Source organism: Piliocolobus tephrosceles, chromosome 8 (genome assembly GCF_002776525.5).
Source record: "Piliocolobus tephrosceles isolate RC106 chromosome 8, ASM277652v3, whole genome shotgun sequence".
Classification (NCBI taxonomy): Eukaryota; Metazoa; Chordata; class Mammalia; order Primates; family Cercopithecidae; genus Piliocolobus; species Piliocolobus tephrosceles.
Window position 1 is genome coordinate 131,215,814 of NC_045441.1, and position 12,027 is coordinate 131,227,840.

At 39.4% G+C, this 12,027-nt stretch overlaps 1 protein-coding gene across 1 annotated transcript in view; it reads left to right on the top strand.

Annotated features, from left to right (window-relative positions):
- MGAM2 (maltase-glucoamylase 2 (putative)) overlaps nucleotides 1-12,027 on the top strand; it is a 107,132-nt gene that overhangs the window by 50,248 nt on the left and 44,857 nt on the right. The window contains 7 exon segments of the mRNA XM_031936079.1: nucleotides 496-717; nucleotides 2,900-3,054; nucleotides 3,428-3,596; nucleotides 4,185-4,281; nucleotides 4,741-4,853; nucleotides 5,318-5,443; nucleotides 7,740-7,868. Coding sequence (XP_031791939.1) covers nucleotides 496-717; nucleotides 2,900-3,054; nucleotides 3,428-3,596; nucleotides 4,185-4,281; nucleotides 4,741-4,853; nucleotides 5,318-5,443; nucleotides 7,740-7,868 — 1,011 coding nt within the window.

Here is a 12,027-nt window from a genome sequence, read left to right on the forward strand (position 1 = left end):
GTGTGTGCATTTGCTAGGGCTACCATAACAGAGTACCACAAACTGAGTGGCATAGAACGACAGGAGTCTATTCCCTCAAAATTCTGGAGTCTAGAAGTGGGATCGTGGTGTCAGTGGAGCTGGTTCCTTCTGAGGACTTTGGGGGTATTTCTTTGCTTGTAGATGCATCACCCCATTCTCTGTCTTCATAGTCACATGTGTACATGTCTATCTCTGTGTCCAAATTTTCCTTATTAATAAAGATGCCAGTAATACCGGATCAGGGCCTGTCCCAATGACCTCATCTTAATTTGTTCATGGCAGAAGCCCTACTTCCAAATAGTCACATTTACAGGTATCAGGGGTTAGGACTTAACATCTATTTTGGGGGACACAATTCAATCCATAACCGTGGACACGGTATCAGAGACTTAGTCTGTGTTAACAAGCTTCTTCAGGAATGACAGCCTCAGTGTCGTATCAGAGGCTGAGCAAGACTTTCTCCTGTTGTTCCAGGACACAGCTACTCCTGGAGTGCCCACCTGTTACTATGACACCATCCCTAATTATGCTGCTAGTGACATTCAGTACCTGGGCACCAGCATTACTGCAAACCTTTCCCTCCTGATGGCCTCTGAGTCAGCTGCTGCTGCTGCTGCCTCTGATTCTGTCTCTGCACAGGTCAGCCTCCTCCGCCTGAATGTGATCTATCACACAGCAACCATGCTGCAGGTCAAGGTAAGGCCCATGTTGCAGATTCTGGTTCTCAATATGGAGTTTTAGCTTACGATTCTGTATGGATAGAAGTCATTGAAACAATTAAAACATTTTTTTTTTCTTTTCAAGACAGGATCTCCCACTGTCACCCAGGCTGGAGTGCAGGGGTACAATCTGTTATCTCCACCTCCCTGGCTCAAGCCATCTTCCCACCTCAACCTCCCAAGTAGCCAGGACTATAGGTGTGCGCCTACACACCTGGCTAATTTTTGTATTTTTTGTAGAGACAGGATTTTGCCATGTTTCTGGTCTCAAATGTCTGACCTCAAGCAATTCACCTCCCTCCACCTTCCACTGTGCTGGGGTTACAGGCATGAGGCACTGTGCCTGGCTGAAACAGCTTTTTATCCAAATCCCTCATGTTACAGATGAGGGAACTAAGGCCTGTAGAGAGGTAAATGTCATAAAGTAGATGGTAGAGCCAGGATGTGACCTTAGATCAATAAGGACCGTGAATTCCCTATAATGATGAGCATTCTAGGTCACAAACATCATCAAAGAATCATCCTTTAGCCCTGAGAAAAATGCATCTGCTTTGTGGCAAACTCACATGAGAGGCATTAACTTAATTGCAATATTAGAATTATTTTCTCTAGCAGTAATTCTCAAATTGCAGCATGCATCAGAATCACCTTCAAATCATTTTAAAACCCAGATTTCTGGCCCTCATCCCTAGGGTTTCCAATTCAGTAGACCTAGGCTGGGGCCTAGCCTGAGAATTTGAATTTCTTTTTCTTTTTCTTTTTTTTGAAATGGAGTTTCACTCTTGTTGCCCAGGCTGGAGTGTAGTGGCACAATCTTGGCTCACTGCAACCTCTGCCTCCCAGGTTCAAGCGATTCTCCTGCTTCAGACTCCCAAGTAGCTGGGATTACAGGCACCCGCATCCACGCCCAGCTAATTTTTTGTGTTTTTAGTAGAGATGGGATTTCACCATGTTGGCCAGGCTGGTCTCAAACTCCTGACCTCAGATGATCCACCTGCCTTGGCCTCCCAAAATACCAGGATTACAGGCGTGAGCCACCACGCCTGGCCTCGAGAATCTGTATTTCTAAGAAGCTCCCAGGTGAGGCTGGTGCTGCAGGTCAAGAGACCAAACTTTGAGACCTACTGCTATGTGCACTTAAAAAATATGTCTACTGGAAATACAGTGTGAACCACACATATTTTCCAGTAGACACATTTTTAAATGTATATTTGAAAAGTGAAATTAATTTTAATAATATTTTATTTAACCAATGTGCAGGTGTGATCCACCTGTGTGTGATCACGAGGTCAGGCGATCAAGACCATCCTGGCCAACATGGTGAAACCCAGTCTCTACTAAAATACAAAAAAATTATCCAGGCGTGGTGGTGCGCACCTGTAGTTTTAGCTACTCAGGAGGCTGAAGCAGGGGAATCACTTGAACCCAGGAGGTGGAGATTGCAGTGAGCCAAGATCCCACCACTGCACTCCAGCCTGATGACAGAGTGAGAATCCATCTAAAAATAATAATAATAAAAAGAAAGAAAGAAAGAAAAAAGAAAACCTTCACCTAAGCACAAATTTGGGGCTAATAATATGAGGGACAGGATAGTCACTCATAATGGTGATACTCCTTGTCCTTGCATAACATTTTTCATTCCTTTTATTCTTCCCACATGTCACTCCTGTTAGGTAAGTAGGAACAAGGGGTGGATACAGAAAAGAAACTTTAGGAATGGGAAAGCTGTGCAACATCTGGAAGTTGAAACAGTAAGGAGATCTCAGAGTCCACATGAAAACTCAGTTCTCTCATTCCTAACATGCATACACACATACAAATTTACACAGTTCTATGCACATACATGTCTGCATGCCACGCACTTACAGACATATACACACACATTCTGTTTATGAAATTCTATCCCCTTCTATCACAAGTTCTTTAGAGGAAGAGCCCTCCTTGGCTTTGAATGGGTTTTACTGAGGCATTTTTGAACTTCAGCATCTGTATGGGGCACAGTGGGCAGGCAGGCCTCACATCCATTTGCTTAGGGATGTTTGATGCCTACTGATACGGTGCAAACTGGTCAAAAACGTGGAAACTGAATTATATGGGGTGGCATGAGGAGTTTTAGGTCTGAGACCCTACCAGAAAGTTTTCTTCTCTCTTCTTGCCAGATCTATGACCCCACTAATGAAAGGTACGAGGTTCCAGTACCACTGAACACTCCTCCCCAACCAGTTGGTGACCCTGAAAACCATCTGTATGATGTCAGGATTCAGAACAATCCTTTTGGAATCCAGATCCAACGCAAAAACTCCAGCACTGTGATGTAAGCACTATTTATTTGGTTCTAATTAGAGTAGTTCTAGATTTAATTACAGTGTTACAATTAATTCAAGTGAAATATTAATCTCAGAGATGCTGTGGAAATATGTGTGCATTTGTTAGAGTATATCTATTTTTCCCATGCTTTAATGGGTAATTTGTTTTTGGTTAGTCATTAACAAAACTAATCAAAGTTTAAAGAAATGAAGTATTGTTTGATTTCAGAGAAAGAAAAATACATGTTCTACTTAACGTTCTTAAGTATTTGAACCTGCAATAATTAAGGAGGCTTTGGAATCAACTAGACATTCCAAACACATTCCAAGTAGCTCTGGCCAGTGGTCTCCAGCTCAGTGTGGTCTGCTTTTGTGTTGCAGTTGGGATTCTCAACTCCCTGGCTTCACCTTCAATGACATGTTTCTCTCCATTTCTACACGTCTGCCCTCTCAGTACATCTATGGTTTTGGGGAAACTGAGCACACGACTTTCAGACGAAACATGAACTGGAACACATGGGGAATGTTTGCTCGCGATGAGCCACCTGCGGTAGGGACAATGGAATAAGTTTAGCAATCAGTGTCTCTCAATGTAAATCTCTTTTAATCCTTACGCTTATATCTGATACCTTGCTCATCAACTTCTTCTTATATTCTGCTCTCAGCTGTAATAGTCTACATGTCACATTCTTTTGTCCCGAAAAGGCATATATATATATATATATATTTCCCTCTGTCAATTATGAATTTTATTTATCTCACAAACTTTTACTTAATGTATTCTATGTGTCAGGCACATTGCTAAGTGCTTAGCTACAGATTTAATAAGACAGTCTCTTTGCTCTCCAGAGGCTTATAGGCTAGTGAGAGAAATAGAAGTGGAAATAGTGATAGCACAGTGGAATCACTGGATTATGTAATAATATATCATTGAATTAAATAATAATAAATGAGGAAGGCATGAAGTGGGGAAGACACAGATTTTAACTTGGAGTAGAAGGGAGGGTCAAGAAAGGTCCAACAAAGGACATGACATTGAGCTGAATCTTTAATGATGAGTAAGAGTTTGCTGTTTGGGTTATGGTATGAAAACAATATCTTGAACTTTCTTTTTGTTTATTACCCTCGTGACTCCCAGTACAAGAAGAATTCCTATGGTGTCCACCCTTACTACATGGCACTGGAGGAGGATGGTAGTGCCCATGGAGTGCTCCTGCTAAATAGCAATGCTATGGGTAAGGCAGAGGCACAGCTCCCGTGCACCACCAGAAACAGCTGTAACCACTCTATTTTGACCTGGATTATCAATAGAAATAGAGGCATTCAGGGGGCAAGAGAAATGGAACAAATAAACTGACTTTCCATTTATTCATCTGTTTATTCAAGATTTATTAAGAACTCTGGATCAGGTGTTAAGCGTGGAATTTTGATCAATTATGGCTCCTACTCTGGCATAGCCTATTTTACTGTGAAACTTTGGCTCGTATTCACAGAGTGATAAAAGTAGTTGAGGTTGCATATTACATTTGGGGTACCTGCAAATACACCTCTGATTCTAATGAATGAGAGAAGACTTTCTAGAGAAGGCAGGTATCAAAGAGAGAGTGTGAAGAAAGCAAATTTTAGAGCAGGTTTTCTATCTGGGTGATTTACACCTCCAAGGATCTGCCTCATGTATGTTGTTTTTCTTACAGATGTGACATTACAGCCCACTCCTGCCCTGACATACCGCACCACTGGAGGGATTTTGGACTTCTACATTGTTTTGGGGCCAACCCCTGAACTTGTAACTCAGCAATACACCGAGGTTAGAAGCCATTCTGTCCATCAATATATTGTCAAATGCTATTACCACATTATTAGCACTGAGATAAGGCAGTTTTTTCTTTTGATCCTTGAGTGTCACGACTAGATTATTACTGCCTTTGCTGAAATCATATTTTAGTATTATGGTTCTATAAAGCCATATTAATATCCCATGTGTCCCTCACTTGCTAAACAGCCTATCTAAGAATTGCTAATCAGTAATAACCAGCAAATCTCAGGTTTCCTAGAATGAAAACTCTGGAATATAAAAAAACTCCAATTACAATGTTTCTATCATTCCATATGTCCGTAGTTGCTCCACATTTATTGGACTTTCTTATCTTTCTTGGGTGAGGCCTCTTAGACAGTACTTAGCAGAAACACTCAAGTTGATTCAAGTATAAGTCAACCACCTTTTTTCTTCCCTAAGAAGTCCATCTGGATGCATTTTTCTTTTTATTCTAGTTGATCGGTCGGCCAGCAATGATTCCATACTGGGCCTTGGGATTCCAGCTGAGTCGCTATGGATACCAGAATGATGCTGAAATCTCCAGTTTGTATGATGCAATGGTGGCAGCCCAGATTCCCTATGTATGAAACCCTCACTCAGCCCGAGGTGTAATCAGTTACAGGAATGTGCAGCTAATTTTATATTAGAAGTGCTGTGATGTTCTTATCAAAGATAACTTGATACATCCAGGCTGAATTTTTTTCTTTGTATATACTATAATACTATATACTTATTAAACAGAAATTAGAAAATAGAAAAATTGCAGGATGAAAAAAGTCCATTGATATACCTTACCAAAGTAATCAACATTAATAACATGCTAGTTTATTCTTTTACAAATTTTGGCTTATGCACAAGTCTCTGTTTTACCAAACAAGTTTCACCTAGGGTCGTATGGCAATGCTGGGGACTATCCCTTTGGGCTAAAAAGAAGCAACTTTTTTTTTTTTTTTTTTTTTACTAAATATTAACCACTTTAGTTATTATTCAATAATCATGGTTTGAGTAAGTTTCATGTGCAGAAACCTGGGTTGGTACTGCATAGAGAGATCTAGACATTCAAGAAAGCTATAAAATAATGTAGTTCTTGTATGTTGGTGTAAGGAAGGGGTTCAGTTTCCATTCTACATATGACTAGCCAGTTTTCCCAGCAACATTTATTGAATAGGGAGTCCTTTCCCCATTGCTTGTTTTTGTTAGTTTTGTAGAAGATCAGATAATTGTAGGTGTATGGTCTTATTTCTGGGTTCTCTATTATTTGCCATTGGTTTATGTGTCTGTTCTTGTACCAGTACCATGCTGTTTTGATTACTGTAGCGCTATAGCATAGTTTGAAGTGGGATTGTCTGATGCCTCCAGCTTTGTTCTTTTTGCTTAGGATTTGCTTGGCTATTTGGGCTCATTTTTGGTTACATATATGAATTTTAAAATAATTTTCTCTAGTTCTGTGAAGAATGTCAATGGTAGTTTAATGGGAATAGAATTGAATCTATAAATTGCTCTGGGCAGTATGGTCATTTTAACGATACCGATTCTTCCTATCTATGAGCACGTTTTTCATTTGTTTGTGTCATCTCTGATTTCTTTGAACAGTGGTTTGTAGTTCTCCTTGTAGAGATCTTTCACCTCCCTGGTTAGCTGTATTCTTAGGTATTTTATTTGTGGCAATTAGGAATGGGAGTTCATTTGTGGTTTGGCTCTAGGCTTGACTGTTGGTGGTGCATAGAAATGGTAGAGTTTTTTGTACATTGATTTTGTATCCTGAGACTTTGCTGAAGTTGCTTATCAGCTTAAGAAAGTTTTGGGCTGAGATGATGGAGTTTTATATATAGGATCTTGTCTATATGACAAGATCTAGTATCTAGATACAGGATCATGTCATCTGCAGATATGAATAGCTTGACCTCCTCTTTTCCTATCTGAATGCCCTTTGTTTTTTTTTTTTCTCTCTCTCTCTCTTTTTTGAAACGGAGTCTCCCTCTGCTGCCTAGGCTGGAGTGCCATGGTGCGATCTCGGCTCACTGCAACTTCCACCCCCTGGGTTCAAGTGATTCTCCTGCCTCAGCCTCCTGAGTAGCTGGGACTACAGGCACGGGCCAGCACGCTCAGCTAATTTTTTAAAATATTTTTAGTAGAGACGGGGTTTCACCATGTTGGCCAGGCTGGTCTCGAACTCCTGACCTCAGGTGATCCACCTGCCTTGGCCTCCCAAAGTGCTGGGATTACAGGCATGAGCCACTGTTCCTGGCCCTTTTATCTATTTCTCTTGCCTGATTGCCCTGGTCAGAACTTACAGTACTACACTGAATAGGAGTGGTGAGAGAGAAAACCTTGTCTTGTGCTGGTTTTCAAGGGGAATGCTTTCAGCTTTTGCTCATTCAGTATGATATGGGCTGTAGGTTTGTCATCTATGGCTCTTTATTATTGTGAGATATGTTCCTTTAGTACCTAGTTTATGGAGAGTTTTCAATCAGCCGTATTTACTGTAGAAAAAAACCAGCTATACAATCCTGTTTGTTTCCTAGGAAAGTCCCAGTTTCTACCCTTGAACATTTCAATTAGAACTTTGTTTGATAGACTGAGTTGGAGATTTGAAGAGTAGGAAAGACATGAATTGAGGAAAGGAAAGGGGATAGAGTTCCAACTGGGGAAACAGAAGGAGAAGGATGGGCACAGGTGAACTGCACGCAGGCATCAGAAAGCAATTTCAATCTATGTAATTGAAAAGTCAGCAGAAGGAAGTAATGAGATGAGGAATGAAGAGGGGCCTGGACTGGGGCAGGCAGGTAGCAGGACCAGGGGCCTGGCAGAGCAGTTAGTGTGACCTGCAGGGCACCTTCTGCAGGGTTCCAAGCGCCTCGCTGCTTCTTTCTGCAGGATGTCCAGCATGTAGACATCGATTACATGAACCGGAAGCTGGATTTCACCCTCAGTGCCAACTTTCAAAACCTCAGTCTTCTGGTTGAGCAAATGAAGAAAAATGGCATGAGATTTATTCTCATTTTGGTAGGTATTGAGACAGATTAGATCCTACTTTATGTTTCCATGTTCATGGTTCAAAAATAGCACCATTGTGGGAAACTGGATGAAGGGTACAAGAAATGTTCCTGTACTCTGTACTTTTTTTTTGTTTTGCAACTTCTTGTGGTGAATCTATAATTATTATTTTTAATTTAAAAGCAAATGAAAGAAAGAAATGAAAAGGGGCTTTTAAAATATGATACATTATAAAGTTTATTTTCCGTAACTGTCACTGGAATATAATTATTGTTCTCTTGGTAGAGTTAGAACAACTGTGGGCTGAAGCACTGGAGATAGAGAAAAAAAGGGCATCTCACTGTTTCAGGCTATGTCTCAGGAAAAATAGCTGTATCTTAGTCTCATCTTTACCTCAGGGGGTTCAAAAATCTGTTACATTGTATCATCACTCAGAAATGGTAAGGCTTAGGTGACATTTCTTCTTAAACTTACAATTAAGATCCAGAATACCAATTTATTATATTACTAGGAAGCTGCATCTTGATAAATGCAGAGGTAATTACCTGCAAATGATTCTCCCTTCTAGCTTCCAAAAAATTACAGTATTATTTGGTGACTTTTGTTCACTTACTAATTCATGTATTTATTGAACACAATATTTGAAAACCACTCTTCTACAAGTTGTGTGTGCATATGTGAGGGTGCATGCATAGTCTAAATTAGCAAGACAGTGCCGTTTTGTTTACAAGGTTTTTATTCTAATGGAGGGAGAGAGCCAATAAACATTTGAAAAGATAATTTCAGACAGTAGTGATTTATATGACAATTGTGAAACAGCATAATATTATAGGGAATAATTGGGGCAGGTATGGGATGGAGTGAACAGGGGAAGCTACTTTAGATACACACATTGGGACACAGAGGGCAATAAAGAAGTTTCATGTTTTTGAGGAATATTGCTATTTTACTCTGGAAACACAATAAATTGGCTCTCTCTGCTTGAAGATTAAGTCTAATTAACCTGGTTTATCTCCAGGAGTTGTTTCCAAACACTAGCAAAAGTTTTTCTCAAGAATTGTATGGAGAAACACCAATACATTCTTTTACTTCTCAACTCTCTTTGTAAAAATAGATTTCTATGTCATTGGAAAAAAATCACTTATGTCATATTTAAATTCCTACAAGGGTTTTTAACATCTTATTTATTTGTTTATTTAAATAATTCAGGGTTAAACTTTTTTTAACTTTTATTTTAGATTCAGTATATACATATATAGGTTTGTTGCAAGTGTGTATTATGTAATGCTGAGGTTTGGAGTATGTATTAGTCTGTTTTCATGCTGCCAATAAAGATGTACCTGAGACTGGGCAATTTACAAAGGAAAGATGTTTAATGGACTCACAGTTCCACATGGCTGGAGAGTTCTCACAATCATGGCAGAAGGTGAAAGGCATGTCTCTCATGGTGGCAGACAAGAGAAGAGAGTTTGTGCAGGGAAACTCCCCTTTTTTTTATTTTTTATTTTTTGAGACGGAGTCTCGCTCAGTCGCCCAGGCTGGAGTGCAGTGGCCGGATCTCAGCTCACTGCAAGCTCCGCCTCCCAGGTTTACGCCATTCTCCTGCCTCAGCCTCCCGAGTAGCTGGGACTACAGGCGCCCGCCACCTTGCCTGGCTAGTTTTTTGTATTCTTTAGTAGAGACGGGATTTCACCGCGTTAGCCAGGATGGTCTCGATCTCCTGACCTCGTGATCCGCCTGTCTCGGCCTCCCAAAGAAACTCCCCTTTTTAAAACCATCAGATCTCGTGAGACTTATTCGCTGTCATGAGAACAGCAGGGAAGGACCTGTCCCCATGATTCAGTTACCTCCTACCAGGTCCCTCTTACAACACATGAGAATTCAAGATGAAATTTAGCTGGGGACAGACCCAAACCATATCAGAGTATGATGGAACCCATCACCCAGGTAGTGAACACAGTGCCAAACAGGTAGTTTATCAACCCTTGCCCCACTTCCTCCCTCTCCTCTCTTGTAGTTTCTGGTGTCCCTTATTCCTACGTTTATGTCCATCTGTACACAATACTTAGCTCTCACTTATAAGTGAGAACATGTGGTATTTGCATTTCTGTTCCTGCATTAATTCACATAGAATAATAGCCTACAGCTATATCCATGCTGCTGCAAATAACATAATTTCATTCTTTTTATGGCTGTGTACTATTCCATGGTATATATTCACCATATTTTCTTTATCCAATCTACCATTGATGGGCTCCTGGGTTAACTTCATGTCTCTGCCCTTGTGAATAATGCTGTGATAAACATAAAAGTACATATGTTTTTTGAGCGAATAATTTATTTTCCTTAGGGTATGTACCTAGTAATGGGGTTGCTGGGTGGTATGTTAGATCAATTCTTAGTTATTTGAGAAATCTCCAAATTGCTTTCCACTGTGGATGAACTAATTTACATTCCCACCAACAGTGTGTTAAGTGTTCTCTTTTCTCCACAGCCCCACCAACATCTATTTTTTGACTTTCCAACAAAAGCCATTCTGACTCAAGTCAGATGGTATCTCATTGTGGTTTGATTTGCATTTCTGTATTAGTTATGCTTAGCATTTTTTCATGTTTGTTAGCCACTTGTATGTTTTCTTTTGAGAAGTGTCTTTTGATGTCCTTTGCCTACTTTTTAATGGGATTGTTTGTTTTTGACTTGTTGATTTAAGTTCCATATATATTCTGGATTTTAGGCCTTTGTCAGATTCATAACTTGCTAATATTTCCTCCCATTTGGTAGGTTACCTCGTTACTCTGTTGACAGTTTCTCTTGCTGTGCAGAAGCTGTTTATTTTAATTAGATCCATTGTCAATTTTTGTTTTCATTGCAATTGCTTTTGAGGACTTAGCCATAAATTATTTGCCAAGGCCGATGTCAAGAAGAACATTTCCTAGATTTTCTTCTAGGATTTTTGTAGTTTGAGATCTTATATTTAAGTCTTTACTCTATCTTGAGTTAATTTTTGTATATAGTGAAAGGTAGGAGTCCAGTACCATTCTTTTGCATATGGTGAGCCAGTTATCCCAGCACCATTTATTAATAAAATATTCTTTCCTTCTTACTCATTTTTGTCAATTTTTCTGAAGATCAGATAATAATTGTAGGTGTTTGATAGTATACTTTGAGGTTGGGTAATGTGGTATCTCTAGCTTTGTTCTTCTTGCTTAGAATTACTTTGACTATTCAGGCTCTTTTTTGGTTCCATGTGAATGTTAGAATAGTTTTTCTAATTATGCAAAAAATGACATTTGTAGTTTAATAGATATAGCATTGAATCTATGAATTACTTTGGGAAGTGTGGCCATTTTAGTGATATTAATTCTTCCAGTCCGTGAGCATGAAATGTTTTTTCATTTGTTTGTGTCATCTCTGATTTCCTTCAACAGTGTTTTGCACTTCTTGTAAAGGTCTTTCACCTGCTTGGTTAGATGTATTCCTAGGTATTTTATCCTTTCTGTTGTTGTTGTAAATGGGATTGCATTCTTGATAAACTATAAAACATTCTTGTTTTTATAGTTCTTCTAGGTGTGAAGCTGGATCATTAATTTGAGGTCTTTCTAACTTGAGATTTCTAATTTGAGATTTCTCAGCTTGAACATTACTGATGTATAGAAATGCTACTAATTTTTGTACATTAATTTTGTTTCTTGAAACTTTACCAAAGCTGTTTATCAGTTCTAGGAGCCTGTTGGTAAAGTGTTTAGGGTTTTCTAGATATGGAATGATGTCATCTGTGAAGAGAGACAGTTTAACTTCTTCTTTTCCTATGTGGATGCGTTTTATTTTTTTCTCTTGCCTGATTGCTCTGGCAAGGACTTTCAGTACTATGTTAAATAGGAGTGATGAGAGGGGGGCATCCTTGTCATGTTCAGTTCTCAAGGAGAATGCCTCCAGCTTTTTCCCATTCAGTATGATGTTGGCTGTGGGTTTGTCAGAGCTAGCTCTTATTTTCAGGTACTTCCCTTTGATGCCTAATTTCCTGAGGGTTTTATCATGAAGGAATGTTGGATTTTATCAAAAGCTCTTTCTACATCTTTTGAAGCTATCATATAGCTTTTGTTTTTAATTCTGTTTATATGGTGAATCACATTTATTGATTTGCCTATGTTGACCCAACCTTGCATCC